The sequence below is a fragment of the Puma concolor genome, chromosome A1, assembly GCF_028749965.1.
Source record: "Puma concolor isolate L17-30 chromosome A1, mPumCon1.1.hap2, whole genome shotgun sequence".
Taxonomy (NCBI): domain Eukaryota; kingdom Metazoa; phylum Chordata; class Mammalia; order Carnivora; family Felidae; genus Puma; species Puma concolor.
Window position 1 is genome coordinate 126,289,546 of NC_141667.1, and position 21,531 is coordinate 126,311,076.

Sequence of the window (21,531 nt, forward strand, 5' to 3'; positions counted from 1 at the left end):
ACACTTCTCTAAAGAGGACATCCAGATGGCCCACAGACATATGAAAAGATGCTCAACATCACTCCTCATCAGGGAAATACAAATCAAAACTACACTCAGATACCACCTCACGCCAGTCAGAGTGGCTAAAATGAACAAATCAGGACACTATAGATGCTGGCAAGGATGTGGAGAAACGGGAACCCTCTTGCACTGTTGGTGGGAATGCAAACTGGTGCAGCCGCTCTGGAAAGTGTGGAGGTTCCTCAAAAAATTAAAAATAGATCTACCCTATGACCCAGCAATAGCACTGCTAGGAATTTACCTAAGGGATACAGGAGTGCTGATACATAGGGGCATTTGTACCCCAATGTTTATAGCAGCACTTTCAACAATAGCCAAATTATGGGAAGAGTCTAAATGTCCATCAACTGATGAATGGATAAAGAAACTGTGGTTTATATACACAATGGAATACTACGTGGCAATGAGAAAGAATGAAATAGGGCTTTTTGTAGCAACGTGGATGGAACTGGAGAGCGTGATGCTAAGTGAAATAAGTCCTACAGAGAAAGACAGATACCATATGTTTTCATTCTTATGTGGATCCTGAGAAACTTGTAACAGAAGACCATGGGGAAGGAAAAAAAAAAAAAAAAAAAGAGGTTAGAGAGGGAGGGAGCCAAAACATAAGAGACTTAAAAACTGAGAACAAACTTAGGGTTGATGGGGGGTGGGAGGGAGGGGAAGATGGGTGATGGGTATTGAGGGCACCGATTGGAATGAGCACTGGGTGTTGTATGGAAACCAATTTGACAATAAATTTCATATTTAAAAAATACTAAAATTAAAAAAAAAAAAAAAAAGAAGAAAGAAACCAGCCAGAGCCTGTGATACACTCTGCTGGATTGGCCCTCTGCTGGATTGGCCCTGTGCAGCCACCATCCCTGAACTGTGCTTCAGGTCTCCTAGCAACAAGCTACGGCGGCACTAGAGGAGCAGGCACTAGGGTGAGTGCATAGATGAGGTCCTTGCTCAGAATCTGCAGTACACTTTGGAAATGCACTGCAATTTGGCGATCCTGGTTTCTAACCAAGCCAGACCTTATGTGTGGTCTTCCAGGAGGGGTGGGAACGAAGCTGCTTACCTGTCCCTAGAGTAGAGAGTTGCTGCAGAGTGGCCAACAGAGTTTTCACCTGCAACCCTGAGCGTCTGAGCCAGGCCCAGGCTTTCAGACTGCCCCTTGCCTCTCCCCCTCAAGGAAAGCGCTTAGGAAAACCAAGGGCATGAATTAGACATAGAGGAGAAATGGTGTTTGTTTGTTGTAGTTTAGTTTAATCTCTATACCCTACCTGAGGCTCAAACCCACCACCCAGAAATCAAGAGTCTCATGCTCCTGGAACTGAACCAGCCAGGCTCCCTACTACCTCGTATCATATTATCAAGACACTGCTTATAGACAAAGACTCCGCAGTTTCTAATTTTATAAGTTAATAAAATCAAGCACCTAATAACTCTGTTCTTAGTCACAATTACATTAAATTTGGGGTGGGGTTGATGCCTGTCATTGCAGTTGATTCCTGTGGAGAGTCTCCTAAATTTACATCGAAAAGGCAGAATGCAGATATCAATGCCCCCACCTCAGATATATGTAGAAAAAACTCTGGCTATTATCAAACCGGATATTGTTGACAAAGAGGAGGAGATACAAGATATTATTCTCAGATCTGGATTCACCATTGTTCAGGTAACTTCTGGGCATAATGATCTTGTTTTTTTCTTCTCTGTCCTTTTTTCTTTTTTAAATGTTTATGTAAACATGTTAACCTGTTTAGTTGCTAGTATTTAGCTTTAAATTTAACATTTATTTTAAGTATAAAAGTTATATGTGTTTTAAAAAGCTTTTCACATCTCAAAAAGGATCTAAAATGAGAATTAAAATTCCTTTTTCCTCCACCTTCCTCTCCCACCCAAGTTTCAGTTTCCAGGGAAAGGCAACTACTTAAAGCTTTCTGTCCTTTCAGAATTTTTCAATGCATTTACAAACATTTCCCTCCATGAGATAGTACAATTCTCTTCCCTTGACAAAGTTGCTTACATAGCATTCCATGTTATTACATCTGAATCTCTCATTCTTTTTTTTTTTTTAAATTTTTTTTTTTTTCAACGTTTATTTATTTTTGGGACAGAGAGAGACAGAGCATGAACGGGGGAGGGGCAGAGAGAGAGGGAGACACAGAATCGGAAACAGGCTCCAGGCTCCGAGCCATCAGCCCAGAGCCCGACGCGGGGCTCGAACTCACGGACCGCGAGATCGTGACCTGGCTGAAGTCGGACGCTTAACCGACTGCGCCACCCAGGCGCCCCTGAATCTCTCATTCTTCCTAACTTCTGTGTAATACTCCCCTGTGTGAATGAACCACACTTTATTTACTTGTTCCTCAATTGATGGACTGTTGGTAATTTCTTTTTCAATTATTACAGACATTTAAAGTGTTAAGCCTTACACTTATTCTGCAGTTGTTAGAGGTTTGAAAATGTATGTAAAAGGAGTGTTGTTAAAGATTATCATTAGGGGTGCCTGGGTGGCTCAGTCGATTAATGTCCAGCTCTTGATTTCAGCTCAGGTCATGATTTCACAGTTTGTGGGCTCAAGCCCTCCATTGGTCTCCATGCTGACAGTGTGGATCCCAAGATCCTCCCTCTCTCTGCACCTCCCCCACTCATGCTCTTTCTTCCTCTCTCTCTAAAAATAAATAAATAAACTTAAAAGATTATCATCAAATATAATGGGATTTTTAAAAATATTTGTTTTTGAGAGAGATTGAGAGAGGGAGACAGAGAATCACAAGCAGGCTCTGTACACAGCCTGGTGCAAGACTCCATCTCACCAGTGGTGAGATCATAACCTGAGCCAAAATCAAGAGCCAGACACTCAATCAATTGAGTTACCCAGGTGCCCCAGGATATTTTAAGTAATCCTTTCTGTACCATCCCTACTTAAAATTGCAGGATTTTTAAATTTTCTTTTATTTCTACAGTGTCATATTGTCTGTTTTGTCAGGGTTTTATGAAAGAAAAAAGAAAATTTCAGTCCTCAGGAAAGATGAGGAATTTCAGATAAGCTTAGGAGGATACGTAGAGGTTCAGTGTAGGAATGGTACAAGAAAGTATAAGGAAAAAGTGCAGGAATGTATAATAAAATATTTAATATTTTTAAAAGACTCAGGTTAAGAACTTTATAATAAATGTTAGGAAAATTCGGTAACCGTTAAAAAAAAAGTTGGATTCAAATATTATACTGTGTATAGCAGGGTAAACTCCAAATGGATTTAAGATTTAAATATTTAAAAATTAAACATAGGGTTGCCTGGGTGACTCAGTTAAGCGTCTGACTTCAGCTCACATCATGATCTCTTGCCTCGTGAGCTCTAGCCCTGAGTCAGGCTCTGTGCTGACAGCTAAGAGCCTGGAGCTTGCTTCAGATTCTGTCTCTCTCTCTCTTTCTCTGCCCCTCCCCTACTCATGCTTTCTCTCTCTCAAAAATAAATAAAAACAATAAAAAAATAAAAATTAGTATTAAACATATAAACTGTAGAAAAAAAGATGCTTAAGTTTCTTTTTGTTCTGGGAGTAGGACAGCCTTTTTTTTTTTTTTTTTTTTTTAACTGTGGTTTCTTGTCTAGGAGCCATAAAAGAAAAGACTGATACAACTATAAACATAGGAAACTTTGGCATAGCTAAATAAACATTATAAACAAAGTCAAAAGCAAATAACAAACTTAGAAAAAAGATTTGCAATTCATGATAGGCAAAGGGCTAATCTCCTTAATACATAAAGAGTTCCTAGAAAAAGATAAAAATTCAGTTGAAAATGGGCAGAACATGTTGGGGTGCCTGGTTGGCTCAGTCAGTTGAGTGTCTGACTTTGGCTCAAGTCATGATCGCACAGTTTGTGAATTCAAGCCCTGCTTTAGGTGAGCTTAGGCTCCTCATCGGGCACTGTCAGTGTGCAGTCTGCATAGGATTCTCTCTCACTCTCTCTCTGCCCCTCACTAACTGGTGCTCTCTCTCTCTCAAAAATAAACTTTAAAAGAAAAAAGGATAGATCATGTGGATGATCACAGAAAAAGAAAAACAAATGCATCTTAAACATATGAAAAAATGACCAATCTCTAATAAGGAAAAAGCAAATGAAAACAGCCCTGAAATACCATCTGGCAAAAATATAAAAGTAAATGGCACAACCGCTATAGAAGGGAAACTTGCAGTTATCTATCAATATTACAGATGCATCTACCCTTTGACTCAGCACTTCTAATGCTGGGGATCCCTCCTGTGACCCATGTATTAATATGACATTATATGTATACAAGTTATTTTTTGTGGTATTGTTTATTTTCCAGCAAAAGATTAAAAATAACCTAGCATTAGAAAATTGGTTAAATAGGGGCATCTGGCTGGCTCAGTCTGTAGAGCATGCTACTCTTGATCTCAGGGTTGTGAGTTCAAACCCCAGTTGGATATAGAGATTACTTAAAGTATTTAGAGGGGCATCTGGGTGGCTTAGTTGGTCAAGTGTCTGACTTCCGCTCATGTCATGATCTCACGGTTCATGGGTTCAAGCCCTGCATCAGGCTCTGTGCTGACAACTTGGAGCCTGGAGCCTGCTTCAGATTCTGTGTCTCCCCGGCTCTCTGCCCCTCCCCCACTCATGCTCTCACTCTCTCTCTCTCTCTCTCTCAAAAAATAAATAAACATTAAAAAATTTTTTCAAAAATGGGAATGCAAGCTGGTGCAGCCACTCTGGAAAACAGTATGGAGGTTCCTCAAAAAACTAAAAATAGAACTACCCTATGACCCAACAATTGCACTACTAGGCATTTATCCACAGGATACAGGTGTGCTGTTTCAAAGGGACACATGCTCCCCCTTGTTTATAGCAGCACTATCAACAATAGTCAAAGTATGGAAAGAGCCCAAATGTCCATCGATAGATGAATGGATAAAGAAGATGCGGTATATCTATACAATGGAGTATTACTCGGCAATCAAAAAGAGTGAAATCTTTCCATTTACACCTACGTGGATGGAACTGGAGGGTATAATGCTAAGTGAAATTAGAGAAAGACAAAAATCATATGACTTCACTCATATGAGGACTTTAAGAGATAAAACAGATGAACATAAGGGAAGGGAAACAAAAATAATATAAAAACAGGGAGGGGGACAAAACAGCAGAGACTCATAAATATGGAGAACAAACAGGGTTATGGGAGGAGTTGTGGGAGGGGGGATGGGCTAAATGGGTAAGGGGCACTAAGGAATCTACTCTTGAAATTGTTGTACTATATGCTAACTAATTTGGATGTAAATTTTAAAAAATGAAAAAAAAAGAAAAAAAGTCTTTAGAAAAAGAATTAGTTAAGTAAACTCTGGTGAAACCACCAAATTGAATACAGTGCAGCTAATTGTAGAATGAAAAAAGAGGAACCTGTTTGTGTCCTGCTATGGAAAAAATAAGATGCAGAGCAGTGTATAAAAATCTTGTGTGGTAGAAAGAGAAAAAGTAATATATATTCATGTTTGCCAATATTTGCAAATGAAACACTAGGAGATTAAAAACTGTTACCCAGGGCAGTGCCTGGGTGATTTAGTCAGTTAAGTATCAGCTCAGAGCCTAGAACCTACTTCAGATTCTTTGTCACCCTCTATCTCTGTGCCTCCCCCATTCATACTCTGTCTCTGTTTCTCTCAAAAGTAAACAAAAAAAATTTTAGTAAAAATAATTAGTGAAAATTTAAGTATGCATTAAATTATGAATGAAAAATTAGTGTGAATGGTAATATTTAACACTTTCCCAATCAGCAGTAAATTTCATAGCAAAGAAGGCCTTGGTATACTGTATGCTTTTTTTTGTTTGTTTTAATTGTGATAAAATATACGCAACATAAAATTTACTATTTTCACCATTTTTAGGTGTACAGTTCAGTACCATTATGTACATTCCCTTTGTTGTGCAGCCATCACCACTATCCATCTCCAGAATTTTTGTCAACTGAAACTGAGAATGCTTATTAATCACTCATTCTGTTTACCCCTCTTTTCAGCCTCTGGTAACCACTATTCTGTTTTTTTCTGTCTCTCCGACTTTGACTTTTCTAGATGTGTCATGTAAGTAGAGTTGTATAGTATTTATTCTTTGTATTGAATGCTTTTAAAGCAGGCTTTATTGTAGTTGGGAGTCCATTGAACTTGAGGCTTTCTTGTCCCATCTAGGGAAAACCTTCTGAAAAATGATGTATCCTTTCAGTAGGTGGCAGTCTTTCTTCTTTTAGAAACTAATGGTTCCTTTTTTGATATCATTTAATACTACTTCTCTTTGTGAAAATATTTACCCTTACATCCCCAAGACCAAGTGTTGCGTGTTTCACCGACCAAGCCAACCAGGTGCCCCGATGTAATTTTAAATCAACCAATATAATTACTGATTCAGTATTAATTTCACTTTATTTTTTGAGAAAGAGGGCGTACAAGTTGGAGGTGGACATAGGATCCTGAGCCTATGACAGCAGCAAGCTTAATGTGAGGCTTGAACTCACAAACCATGAGATCATGACCTGAGCCAAAGTCAGACGTTTAACCGACTGAACCACCCAGGTGCCCCCCAATTTTAGTTTAAAAAAAGCTCTTGGAGTGCCTGGGTGGTTAAGTCGGTTAAGCTTCTGACTCTTGATTTTGGCTTAGGTTATGATCTCTCAGTTCCTGCGTTTGATCCCCACATGGAGCTCTGCCCTGAGTATGCAAAGCCTGGTTGGATTTCTCTCCTCTCTCCCTCTCTCTCTGCCCCTCCCCCACCTCTCTCACAAAGTAAATAAACTTAAAAAAATAAAAGGAGCTCTTAATTTTTGTAAGTATGCTGCATTAGGTGGCACACCTGCAGAAGGTGGGTTCCCTTGGTTGTTAAGGGGTGTGTGACAAGGGCTTACATTTTAACAGATCAAATTTTTGGGGCGCCTGGGTGGCGCAGTCGGTTAAGCGTCCGACTTCAGCCAGGTCACGATCTCGCGGTCCGGGAGTTCGAGCCCCGCGTCGGGCTCTGGGCTGATGGCTCAGAGCCTGGAGCCTGTTTCCGATTCTGTGTCTCCCTCTCTCTCTGCCCCTCCCCCGTTCATGCTCTGTCTCTCTCTGTCCCCAAAATAAATAAACGTTGAAAAAAAAAATTAACAGATCAAATTTTTATTTTTAACTCCGCAACAAACCCCCCATACCAATACGCATAAGAATCACAAATACTGACATATCTTTATTTTAAATAAAGAATCAAGGATTATATTAAATCAGGCGGTTTTATAATTTCTCGAGTTTCTTTTTCTTGACTATATGAATTTCAGTATGAGAACAGATCCAAGCACCTGTTTTGTGGTAGCTGATCCTTGGCTGGTGAGAATGTTAAGTTTGTCAGTAGAGCCTGTTTACAGCAATGCTGACCCACCTAGGTAAGCATCTTCCCATTTCTTGCTTTAGGCAGTTTGGCCAAGTTTCTGAAACCTGTGGATACATGATAGTATTAGAAGTTTTAAGAGAACTGGGGCGCCTGGTGGCGCAGTCGGTTAAGCGTCCGACTTCGGCCAGGTCACGATCTCGCGGTCTGTGAGTCCGAGCCCCGCGTCAGGCTCTGGGCTGATGGCTCGGAGCCTGTTTCCGATTCTGTGTCTCCCTCTCTCTCTGCTCCTCCCCCGTTCATGCTCTGTCTCTCTCTGTCCCAAAAATAAATAAACGTTGAAAAAAAAAATAAAAAAAAAAAAAGTTTTAAGAGATCACTTGGTAAATTTCACACTATACTCTTAGGAACATCTAACCCACTTTAGAAAGATAGCTCTCTGCCTTAAATATGGAGATTTGTAGCTTTGACCTAGTGATTTATTCACATTCTGATCATCTTTATTCTAGCCAGAAGTTTTCCTTAATGAGGGCTTTGAATCCCTCTTTTATATTTTGAGTCTTTTCCTTCATGGTCCACCTTTAGTGGAACTGAGAAACAGTAGTATTGGATGATTTTTTTAAAGTTTATTTATTTATTTTTGAGAGAGAGAGAGAGAGCATGAGCAGAGGAGAGGCAGGGAGAAAGAGAGCATTCTAAGCAGGCTCCGTGCTGATGCAAGGCTTGAACTCCCAAACCACGAGATCATGACCTGAGCTGAAACTAAGAGTCGGATGCCCAACCCCCTGAGCCACCCATGTGCCCCGTTAATGGATGATTTTTAAAAAGCATTCAAATAGCTGCTTTTAGAGAAGGATGATCTCCAATCAGAAGAATGGCTGACTTCTATGATATTTTTACTGATTCATTCATATAGTCTCATTTGTGAAGAAAATAATGTTTATTTGCCCTCAACAATTTATATTCTTTCAAATTGAGACACTTAATACCAACTATTTTTTCTTAACATCACAGTCAATCTACATATTTATGGCAGAACCAGAATAAATACACAATTTTCACATTCAAGAGAAAAACTTGTTTATAGCGTCATTATACTGGGTGTTATTTCTAAGTACCATAATGAGACCAGCTCCCTAAAATAATGTAGGAAAGTTTCACAATAAATAAGAAAATATCACACAAATAGGTAAAAGATGAATTTGGAATGTTCTAAAATCTAATTTTGTTACTTCAATGTATACAAAGTATATATTAACAAAATATTGGTGATAGTAGTCTTTTTACTTTAAAGAGATAAGCTGAATTCATCATTAACAAACCATATATTGAAGGAGACTGCCAAATAGGAATAGTTTTTCTTAGGTTAAATAGCTCTTTTTTATTTAAGTGTAATTAATATACAATGTTATATTAGTTTCAGGTGTACAACATACTGATTTGACAATTCTGTACATCCCTCAGAGCTTACCACAGTAAATGTGGTCACCATCTGTCACCATACCAGGTTATTACAATTTTACTGACTCTCTTCCCTATGCTGTACTTTTCATCTCTGTGATTTATTTTGTAACTAGAAGTTCCTACCTCTTAATTCCCTTCATCTGTTTTGCTCATCCCTCCCAACCCCCTGGCAACTACCAGTTTATTCTCTGTATTTAAGAGTATGTTATTGTTTGTTTATTCATTTGTTTTATTAGATTCCACATGTAAGTGAAATCATGGTATCTGTCTTTCTCAAACTTGTTTCACTTATCATAATACCCTTTAGGTCCATCCACGTTGTCAAGAATGGCAAGATCTCATTCTTTTCAAGGCTGATTAATATTCCATTATATATATATATATATTTTTTTTAAGTGTATATACAATATATATGCAAACATACATACACATACTTGATCCATATGACATCTTGATCTGGGTCATATGGTAGTTTTATTTTTAATATTTTGATGGACCTCCATACTGTTTTCCAAGTGGTTTCGCCAGTTTACATTCATATCAACAGTGAGCAAGGGTTGGTTAAATAACATAGAATTTTATTTATAGCCTATATTTAACTTTCTTCCCTCTCCCTTTCTTCATAATACAAAAATCTCAAATTTGTAATGAGATTAGTATTAATTTCAAGTTACTAATGACAATGTGTTATTATTGAATTGTCATTTTAAATACTTTTGTTGACTTTGTTTTTCTTATAGAGAAGAAAACTACATCTCAGCCCTGAGCACTGTAGTAACTTTTATGTGGAACAGTATGGGAAAATGTTTTTCCCCAATTTGACAGCTTACATGAGTTCTGGACCACTTGTTGCCATGATATTAGCTAGACATAAAGCCATCTCTTACTGGAAAGAACTTTTGGGACCAAGTAATACCTTAGTAGCTAAGGAGACACACCCAGACAGGTAACTTTCCTAGGGGGAAAAAAGGAATCCAACAAAAACAAAAAACAACAACAAAAAACTGATTTCATTATAATAGGAGTGTCTTTGCATTTGAAAGTTTTCCTAAATCAACTTTTTGGTATTTTGGTTGGGGTAGGGGGGTCAGTTTTACACTGTAGCTATTTAAATGTCTGTGTTAATACTAAATGCCACAAAAGGCCTCAGGGAATGTCTGATTTATGGTTGATTAGCCTCATTCTTCTCTCATCCTTGAATCAAACCGCCACTGAAGTGGGATTTTTCATAGGAAAATTGGCATGGCTATTTAAAATAATATTGGTAATAGAGGGCCATAAAACCAGATTTTCAGCATTATCATTAAAGTTTGGGAACTTGAGGACATTGAATTCTTGCACTTTTGAATATGCATTGCCTTTTCACTTCTCACAAAACACCACCTCTTCTTAACCCAGAGAACTCCTATTTTCCCAGTGTATCTCTCCTGCAGATTTAAATATATTTGACCCTCATCTAGATAGATTTAGGCTTAAAATCAAAATAGATTAAAACTTACATATATGTGAGAAGTGGCAATGCTTCTGTAAATTTCCTGGGCAGAATGCATATGTAAAGAGTAAGGAAAGGATATCACATTGGATGGTTATCATCTCTAACTTGCTTTTAGTCTAAGGGCAATTTATGGCACAGATGACCTAAGGAATGCACTTCATGGGAGTAATGACTTTGCTGCAGCAGAAAGAGAAATTCGATTCATGTTTCCTGAAGGTGAGTTATCGATGAGTATTGCATGTTCCTATTGTTTGCTTTTTCTTTTATTTGGGTGATATAGCTGGAAAGAAAAATAGCAGGGGTTTTCTCCAATATATTTTGTCATATTTTCAAGTTATAGTTACTTAAAAATCTGAAGCCAAAAATGGAAAACTCACTATTTCCCTCATAACTAAATTGTGCCCTCTAGGGAATCTTTTGAGAAGGGTTTGCTTTTTTTATCTTTTCTCTTAGACTAGCCCTATTTAGGGTTTTTCTTCTCCTTTGTTGCAATTCCTTAAGTTATCCCTAATGAGTCAGTAAAGTTTGTTACACATGAAAAAAAGAATCTCCCTTGGAAATTAGGATAGATGTAACATTTTCTCTACTGGTTGCCTAATGAATACTGGTGCAGTTGTGAAATTAATAGTTCTCAGGCCCATGTTTTTTTTCCATCCTGTTATGGATGTTGTAAACCTTTTAGAAATGGGCATAATAAAGAACAGCATTGAGGTTTTTAGTTTATTTCAGTAATATTTTTAGATCAGGAAGAAAATTTGGTGATTTCTGTTGTACAGAAAAAAATTGTAGGGGCACCTGCGTGGCTCCCTTGGTTGAGCATTCAAGTCTTGATATTGGCACAGGTCATGACTCATGGTTGCTGAGATGGAGCCCCATCTGTCAGTGCAGAGTCTGCTTGGGATTCTTTTTCTCTCTCCCTCTCTCTCTCTCTGCCTGTCCCCTGCTCATGCGTGCCCTCTCTCTCTCTCTCTCTCTCTCTCTCTCTCAAAATAAATAAACATCTTTTTTTAAATGTAAAGCATTTGAGTGCCTGAGTAGCTCAGTCAATTGAGCATCCCACTTCAGGTCAGGTCATGATCTCACGGTTGGTGTCTTCGAGCCCCTGGTCCCTGCATTGGGCTCTCTGCTGTCAGTGAAGAGCCCACTTCAGATCCTCTGTTTCCCATTCTCTCTGACCCTCCCCCGCTTGTGTGAGCTCTCTCTTTCTCAAAAATAAATAAACATTTAAAAAACTTACAGCATTGAGAAGCATAGAATATTTTTGGGCTATTTTTTTTTTAAGTCATTTAGACTTATTCCTCAGTATTTTCTATGGAGGATTTATTCAAAGAAAACTGAAAACTCTCTTGGAACTTTAAAAGTCCTGATTCTTAAACAAAACCTGGTGTGTTTTTTTGTTTGTTTTGTTTTGTTTTACTTTTTTATTTTTAAGCAATCTCTACGCCCAATATGGGGCCCAACTGAGCCAGCCAGACACCCCACAACACCTGTTTATAGATATTTGTACCCAAAAGGATTTGTATATATTTTACTCTTACTAATTTCTGTCACATATCCTTTCCATTAGGGTATCTTTTTGGAATTGTTTATTGTAGAAAACTCCAAACATAACCAACAGTAGACAGAATAGTATAATAAACCCTTAATGAAACTATCACCCAATTTAAATAATTTTGGTCAGTCTTATTTCATCTATAACCTCTGCTTCTACTTCTCAATCTTCTATATTGTTTTGAATTATATCTCAAACATGAAATGTCCTTTTTTCAAATTTTTAAAAATGTTTATTTATTTTTGAGAAGGAGAGAGACAGAGACACAGAGTAAGAGCAATCAGGGGAGAGGCAGAAAGAAAGGGAGTCACAGAATCTGAAACAGGCTCCAGGCTCTGAGCTGTCAGCACAGAGCCCAATATGGGGCTCGATTTCAAGAACTGAGAGATCATGACCTGAGCTGAAGTCAGACACTGAACTGACTGAGCCACCCACACCCTGCCCCCCTTTATTTTTTTAAGTAGGTTTCATGTCCAATGTGGGGCTTAAACTCACGACCCTGAGATCAAGAGTCACATGTTCTGATGATTGAGCCAACTGGTGCCCCCATGAAATGTCTTTTTAATGTGATAGTACTTAGATTTAGTCTAGGTACTAACGAATTAGACTTTTCTTCTGGCTCCAGATATCTAACCTCTCTGTGAGTCTTTCTCTTCTCATCAGTCAAATGCAAATGGATTAGTACCTTCCTACCTAATAGGGATATTGTTAGGGTTAAATGTATACATATATATATATAAAATTCTTAAAATGTGTTGTGCATCTGTGCTCAAATATTAACTCCTATTATTGTTTTGTTTTTCTAGTCCTTTTTTTGAAAGCTCTTCTTACTCATAGGATTATATTCCTCAATTGTTATTTTAGATTGCTTTTGATTTTACCATTACTTAGTCCTCTAGACATGAGTTTACAAGATAAAGTCAGACATTTGAGAAGCAGCTGTTGCAGGATAAATATAAAGATTAATTACCTACCATGTTGCAGATCTTTTGCTGTGAGAATGTGAAGCTCTCTGGAGTAAATTCTCAGTTAGGATATGAGCTCCCTCTTGCTTACCAGTCACTCAAGAACTATGTGCAGTGGGATGCCTAGGTGACTCAGTCAGTTAAGCATCTGGCTCTTGGTTTGGGCTCAGGTAATGATATTGTGGTTTCTGGGTTTGGGTCTCACATTGGGCTCTGCACCACAGTGTGGAGCCTGCTTGGGGTTCTCTCTCTCTCCCTCTCTTTCTGCTCCTCCCCTGCTTACATGCTCTCTCAAGATAAATAAAATAAACATTAAAAAAAATGAAAAGAACTATGTGCAAAACTCAGTATGATGAGTCACTCAAGCAAGTTATAAAGATATTCAAAGACATGTTCCTAACCTTTGAAAAATATAGTTTGCTTCCCTTTGATTTGAGATGGCTAACTCAAAGTTTTGTTACATTCCATTGCTTCAACAAGTTTATTGTATTACCTACTATATGCCAGAAATACAAAGATGAATATGTCCCTGCTCTCAAAATGATCACATATTAAAAATCTATGAAAATAAATATGCAATGCAGTGTATAAACTATAAATATTATTAGAAAGCTTCAAAAAGTTCAATGAAGGTTCATCTCTGTAAGAAACATGAAAAGATTCTTTATCTTCACATTAATCCATCCGGCCCTAGTTGCTAGAGACAAATAATAAATGGTCAGCAAAAATAGATGAGGTAGGAACAATCCAAAACTAAAGTTAAGGAAATAATTTCATTCACAATAGCATAAAAAAATAAAATACTATTTCACTCATAGGTGGGATTTACAAAACAAAATGAACAAAGAAAAAAAAGAGACAAAAAAAATTAGACTCTTAAAAATAGAGAACAACAACAAAAAAAAGAGAGAAGAAACTGATGGTTACCAGAGGGTAGCTGGGTGGGGTGTTGGGTGAAATAGGTGGTGGGGATTAAGAGTACACTTGTTTTGATGAACACTGAGTAGTATATAGAATTGTTGAATCACTATATTGTACACCTGAAACTAATATAATACACTGTATATTAATTATACTGGAATTAAATAAATAATAAAATACTTAGGAATAAGCTTAACAAAAGAAGTACAAATTCTTGTACAATGAAAAGCACAAAACATTACTGAAAGAAATCAAAGACTATCTAAGATGAATAGACCTCACACGTTGATGTATCAGAAGAGTCAATGTTGTCAAGATGGCATTTCTCTCCAAATTGATCAATTAATGCAATCCCTGTCAAAATCCATGCATTCTTTTATGTAGAAGTTGATAAGCTGACTTTAAAATGTATATGTAATTGTGGGCACCTGGATGGCTCAGTCGGTTGAGTGTCTGACTTTGGCTCAGGTCGTGATCTCACAATCTTTGAGTTCGAGTCCCGCATCGAGCTCTGTGTTGACAGCTCAGAGCCTGGAGCCTGCTTCGGATTCTGTGTCCCCCTCTCTCTCTGCCCCTCCCCCACTCATGCTCTCCCTCTGTCTCAGAAATAAATAAACATTAAAAAATGTATATATAATTGCAAAAGATCTAGACAAGCTAAAACAATTTTCAAAAAGAACAAAGTTTGATAGCTTCCACTAACCTGATTTCAAAACTTACTATGAGGGTGGCTCAGTCAAATTAGGTGTTGGACTCTTGATTTTGGCTCAGGTCTTGATCTCACAGTTCAGGGGTTCCAACTCCACATTGGGCTCTGCGCTGTCAGTGCAGAAATTTTTGGGATTCACTCTCCCTCTCTCTCTGCCTGTCCCCTGTTCTCTCTCTCTCTCTCTCTCAAAATAAATAAATAAACTCAAAAAAACCCAAAACTTACTATGAGACCACAGTAACTAAGGCAGTATTGTATGAGTCATATTAATCAATGAAACAGAATTAAGAATCTAGGAATAAACACTTACATAAATACGTTTATGGTCAATTGACTTTCAACAAAAGTGCCTAGACAATTTGATGGGGAAAAGATAGTCTTTTTCAACAAATGATGATAAGATAACTGAATATCCTCATGCCAAAAAAGAGAAAGAACTCAGATCCTCTTTTCTTACCAATTAGAGAACTTAACAACAATGGATCATAGACCTAAGCATAAGGGCTAAAAATATCTAGAAGAAAACATGGAAAATCTTCATGACCTTGAGTTGGACAAAGGATTTTTGCATATGACCTCAAAACATGATCCATAAAAGACAATACTGATAAATTAGACTACATCAAAATTAAAAGATTTTATGTTTCAAAAGCCATCATTAAAAATATTGGAAAGATTAGCCACAGAGTGTGATAAGAAATATTTGCAAATCTTATGAAATAAAAGACTTGTATCTAGAATTTATGAAGAACTCTTACAATTCAGTAAAAAGAAGGCAGGCAATTAAAAATCAGGCAGAGGCACCTGGCTGGCTTAGTCAGTAGAGCATGTGACTCTTGACCTCAGCATTGTGAGTTCAAGCCCCACATTGGGTGTGGAGAGTACTTAAAAATAAAACCTTTCGGGGCGCCTGGGTGGCGCAGTCAGTTAAGCGTCCGACTTCAGCCAGGTCACGATCTCGCGGTCCGTGAGTTCGAGCCCCGCGTCAGGCTCTGGGCTGATGGCTCGGAGCCTGGAGCCTGTTTCTGATTCTGTGTCTCCCTCTCTCTCTGCCCCTCCCCCATTCATGCTCTGTCTCTCTCTGTCCCAAAAATAAAATAAAAACGTTGGAAAAAAAAAAATTAAAAAAAAAATAAAACCTTTCAGGGGCGCCTGGGTGGCTCAGTCAGTTGAGCATCCAACTATTGATTTCAGCTCAGGGTCATGAGGTCCAGCCCCACATCAGGCTCTGTGCTGAACCTGGAGCCTGCTTGAGGTTCTCTCTTTCCCACTGCTCCACTCCTAAATGTGCATGCTCTTGCTCTCTCTAAAATAAATAAACAAATAAATAATAAAACCTTAAAAATTAAAAAAAAAAAAAACACGTAAAAGATTTGAATAAACATTTCGCGAAAGATATATGAATGGCTGATAAGCACATGAAAAAGTGTTAAAACATAATTAATCACTGGGGAGGGGGACCTGGGTGGCTCATTCACTCCAGCTCTTGATTTTGGCTCCGGTTATAATCTCATAATCTCACGGTATGTGAGTTCAAGCCCCATGTCAGGCTCTACACTGACAGTGAGGAGTCTGCTTGGGATTCTCTGTCTCCCTCTCTCTCTGCCTCTCCCCTATGCACACACATAAGCTCTTGTAACCTCCCACCCCACTTCAAAAATAAACTTAAATATTTATGTAACTAAAAATTATTACAACAATCAGTACAAAAAAGAGTGCTATAATGAGACTAATAGGAAAGGAACTTTTTATTCCAATCCTTTGTGATGTTTTCTAGCTTTACCTGCCATCCTGGCAAAGGACTCTCCTGTTGTTAGTTGTATCTCTCATTGAGATTGAGCCCATATACTAGTCACACAGAAATCTGTCTTCCCACCCTCTTTTTCCTTGGGCCAGTAACGATTTAGATCTGAACATGTGAGACCAGTAGCTTTGCATCCCCATCTTTATTGAAAGTTGCACATTAATGGAGGTCATCCTCAAAAGACTTAAGACTGTAAACTACATTCTTCCTTGTATAAATATATTCTTTGGTACTACGAGTCTGATTGACTTACATAGTGTTCAAACAAAGCTAAAAAGACTAAAACTTTCCTATATGTTATATAATTTATTTAAAAACTTGAAAAATAAGCAGGAGTGTTAATATATATTACGTAGACACAAATAGATTTTATGTGTATATTCAGTAGTCTATAAGAGAACAAGAAATACATGTACACCGTTATATCTATACCACTTTGTAAAGTGCCTGCCATTTTGTTGGCAGCAATTAATTGTTGGAATTAATTAATCTCCTAGATTTTACATGATATTCATATTTTTCTTTTTCATGACATTGTCCATTGTGATATTTACTATAAAAAATATGGAAATGGAAATGCAGCCAAGGATATAGTAGAAAACATAATCAGAACTTTATACACGATCACTGTTAGCATTTTGGTATGTTTCTTGCCTGTCTTATATAGTCTTATTATTTCTCTGTGTGTGCTTATGTGTTTTTGAACAAACTATGTATGCTATATTCTAGTTTTGTTTCCTTTTTTTAAAAAAAACTTTGTAAGTATCATGCCACTAAAATTTCTTCTTTTGTAATGATTATATAATATTTCATCATTTGTATTAATTTTAATGGGAATACATTTGGTTTACAGTGATTATTGAGCCTATTCCAGTTTTACAAGCTGCTAAGGACTATTTAAATTTATATGTAACACCAACTCTGCTTAAAGGACTCACAGCCCTTTGTAAGGAGAAACCAGCAGATCCTTTTGTAAGAAATGTTTTTATTCACTCTAAAGAAATTGTCTATAGTTTTAATATTTTAAACATTAAATTTTTTGAAACAGTGAATGAGCATTTTAAGAACTGTCTCTTATACATTTTAGATACTCCCTTATGTATAACTTTGGATTACTTATTCTCTTACTGTGTTTTACTTCTTAAAAAATATTGTTTTTAGGGGCACCTAGGTGGCTCAGTCGGTTATGCATCCGACTTCTGCTCAGGTCATGATCTCTCAGTTCATGGGTTCAAGCCCTGCATCAGGCTCTCTGCTGACAGCTGGGAACCTGTAGCCTGCTTTGGGTCCTGTGTCTCCCTCTTTCTCTGCCCCTCCCCCACTCTTGCTTGCACTCTCTCTCTCAAAAAAAAAAAAAATAAATAAACATTAAAAAATTTAAAGAATAAATAAACATTGGGGCGCCTGGGTGGCGCAGTCCGTTAAGCGTCCGACTTCAACCAGGTCACGATCTCGCGGTCCGTGAGTTCGAGCCCCGCATCAGGCTCTGGGCTGATGGCTCAGAGCCTGGAGCCTGTTTCCGATTCTGTGTCTCCCTCTCTCTCTGCCCCTCCCCCGTTCATGCTCTGTCTCTCTCTGTCCCAAAAATAAATAAAAAAAGTTGAAAAAAAAATTAAAAAAAAAAAAAAAGAATAAATAAACATTAAAAAATTTAAAAAATGGGGCACCTGGGTGGCTCAGTCGGTTGAGCAACTGACTTCAGCTCAGGTCATGATCTCACGGTTTGTGAGTTCGAGCCCCGCATTGGGCTCTGTGCTGACAGCTCAGAGCCTGGAGCCTGCTTCTGATTGTGTGTCTCCCTCTCTCTCTGCTGCTCCCCCACTCATGCTCTGCTTCTCTGTATCTCAGAAATAAGTAAACATTAAAAAAAATAATAAAAAAATTTTTAAAAAATTGTTCCAACAAAACAAAGAAAAAACATTGTTTCTAAATACATTTTCAATACTGCATCCTTTAATTACAGAGCATTGTTTTTGTGTATGATTTATATAATCACATGATAAAATTAGATATATATTTAAATACATTCAAAATTATTTTTTAAATTATTTTTTTTAAAGTAGGCTTCGTGCCCAGCAGGGAGCCCAACGTGGGACTTGAACTCATGACCCTGAGATCGATACCTGAGCTGAGATCAAGAGTCGGATGCTTAACCAACTGAGCCACCCAAATGCCTCTCAACATTTTTATTTTTAATGATATCTAACTTTTTTTCATAGAAAACTTTTTTTAATGTTTATTTATTTATTTTGAAAGAGAGACAGAGCTAGTGGGGGGAAGTAGAGAGGGAGAGAGAATCCCAAGCAGGCTCTGTGCTGTCAGCATGGAGCCTGACCCAGGGCTTGATCAAACCCATAAATTTTAAGATCATAACCTGAGCTGAAACTAAGAGTCGGACCAACTGAGCCACCCAGGCACCCTTAGAAAATTTATATTTGTTCACATCCCTAGATACTTCATTACTGCTCAGTCAGGTGAAAGAATGGTTGGATAGGAGGAACTAGGGTGCTTGTCAAGGGCCAAATGTCTTCCTGGTTCCTTCTTTACAGGTACTCTCACTCATTTGAAGACTCAGAGATAATGAGGAAAGGTTATTTTACTGTGTTTATTTATTTTTTTTAATTTTTTTAATTTTTTTTTTTAATGTTTATTTTATTTTTGAGACAGAGACAGAGCATGAGCAGGGAAGGGGCAGAGAGAGAGGGAGACACAGGATGTGAAGCAGGCTCCAGGCTCTGAGCTGTCAGCACAGAGCCCCACGCAGGGCTTGAACTCACAGACTATAAGATCATGACCTGAGCCGAAGTCAGACGCTTAACCAACTGAGCCACCCAGGCACCCCTGTGTTTATTTTTTTAAAGTAAGCTCTGTGCCCAACGTGGGGCTTGAACTCACAACCCCAAGATCAAGAGTGGCATGATCTTACCACTGAGCCCTCCAGGCAACTCAGGAAAGGTTATTTAAAAAATATTTTGGGGGGCACCTGGGTGCCTCAGTCCGTTGGGAGTCTGACTTCAGCTTAGGTCATGATCTCACAGCTTGTGAGTTCGAGTCCTGCATCGGGCTCTGTGCTGACAACTCAGAGCCTGGAGCCTGCTTCAGATTCTGTGTCTCCCTCTCTCTCTGCCCCTCCCCTGCTCATGCTCTGTCTCTCTGTGTATCAAAAATAAATAAAAACATTTTTAAAAATTAAAAAAAAATTTTAATGTATATTTTATTTTTGAGAGTGAGAGACAGAGTATGAGTGGGGGAGGGGCAGAGGGAGACAGAGACAGAATCCAAAGCAGGCTCCTGGTTCTGTGTTGACACGGGGCTCAAACTCATGGAGTGCAAGATCTTGACCTGAGCCAAAGTCAGACACTTAACTGACTGAGCCACCCAGGTGCCCCTGGGAAGGTTATTTCAATACCAGCCCTGATAAACTAGTTATCTCTAGCCTCTGTTACCATTCTCAAAGGGAATCCCCTTTGGAAGACAAAGATTTAATTTCTCCTACTAATTTTGTCACTTTTACAAAAAACAAACGATATTTCTTTTTTTATTATATTATATTTACTTATTTTAAGTAATCTCTACATCCAACGTAGGGCTTGAACTTACGACCCTTGAGATCAAGAGTCACACACTCTATCGACTAAGCCAACCAGGTGCCCCTAGGCAGGACATTTTACTTTTTTTAAATGTTTACTTATTTTAAGAGAGAGAGTGTATGCACATGTGCACAGGAGAGGGGCAGAGAAAGAAGGACAGAGAGAATCCCAAGCAGGATCTGTGCTGGCAGCGCAGAGCCTGATGGGGGTCTATCCCATGAACTGTGAGATCATGACCTGAGCCAAAATTAAGAGTCCAACACTCAAACCACCTGAGCCACCTAGGCACCCCTAGGTTATTTCTTTAATAATTCCTTTTCATTGTGACAATAACATCTGTTTATTTAGTAAGAAACCTGAAACTACTGAACAATGTAAAGAAAAGAAAAAGATACCTCTGGTTCCATTTACTAAACATGGTCTTTGAAGTCATCTTGTCTGGATTCAACAATGACCAAATTCATTTATTAGTTGTAGTAACTTTCTTGTGGATTCTTTGGGATTTTCTATATATAGGATTATGTCACCTGTAAAAGGAAATAGTTTTACTTCTTTGCCAGTTTGGATCTCTACTTGATAATCTTGCATAATATAAAACTTAATGTTTTAATTTTTTAGTAGTCATTTTCTCATTCTTAGAGTGATTTTGAAAGCTAGGTTTTAAATTGATATAGTACTAGGTTTTAAATTGATATAGGCATGTGGGTGCCTCATTGGCTTAAGCATCTGGCTCTTGGTTTCAGCTCAGGTCATGATCTCACGGTTCATGAGTTTCAGCCCTATGTAGGGCTCTGTGCTGACAGTGCAGAGCCTGCTTGGGATTCTCTCTCTCCCTCTCTCTCTGCCCCTTCCCCCATTCACATGTGCACATGGTTATTCTCTCTCTCTCTCTCTCTCAAAATAAATAAATAAACTTAGCAAAAGAGCATCTGACTCTTGATCTCCACTCAGGTCTTGATCTCATGGTTGTGAGTTGGAACCCCATGTTGGACTCTGCACTGGGCGTGAAGCCTACTTAACAACAAATAAATTGCTATAGTACATATTTATATTATTTGTAGTGTATGTTTATATAGTATATTTATACTATTCGTAGTATTTGTTATTTATAGTATTTATAATTAAATGTTTATTAACTTAAGAGTTTTTTTCTTTTTTCCATAGATTTGGCTAGCTGATTGGCTGCTGAAAAATAATCCCAACAAACCAAAGCTTTGTCACAATCCAACTGCAGAAGAACTTTAGTAAAATAAAGTTCCCCAAGGACAAATCACTATCTTAATGTAAAAGACACGCTTCTACTATAAAAGAAACAAACCTTCCTAAGGGTTTAAGTAACTGCATGTGAAATAAATTGTCTTTATAAGTTTTAAAAGAATGTGTTTTGTGCATAAGATAACATTAAGGTAAAATACAGGTTTAGGGTATGGTTTTTGTTTTCTAATAAGAAAATTGATTTTATCTAGAAGTATTTAGAATGTTAATGAAGCAATTCTAAGTGTTTTGCAATTGCAGACTGGTACTCTGCAATTAAGAGAACAATTAATTCATATAAGATGCATTAGAGGGGCACTGGGGTGGCTCATTCGGTAAGCAACCAGCTCTTGA

The 21,531-nt window shown here is 37.9% G+C and overlaps 1 protein-coding gene across 1 annotated transcript; it reads left to right on the forward strand.

Moving 5' to 3' along the window:
- The first annotated feature begins 777 nt into the window (after nucleotides 1-777).
- Nucleotides 778-21,320, forward strand: NME5 (NME/NM23 family member 5). The gene is made up of 6 exons (XM_086719290.1): nucleotides 778-989; nucleotides 1,553-1,726; nucleotides 9,628-9,833; nucleotides 10,498-10,598; nucleotides 17,187-17,305; nucleotides 21,088-21,320. Exons 2-6 carry the CDS (start codon nucleotides 1,598-1,600, stop codon nucleotides 21,166-21,168), a joined length of 636 nt encoding a protein of 211 aa, XP_086575416.1. The 5' UTR covers nucleotides 778-989; nucleotides 1,553-1,597; the 3' UTR covers nucleotides 21,169-21,320.
- The last annotated feature ends 211 nt before the right edge of the window (nucleotides 21,321-21,531 follow it).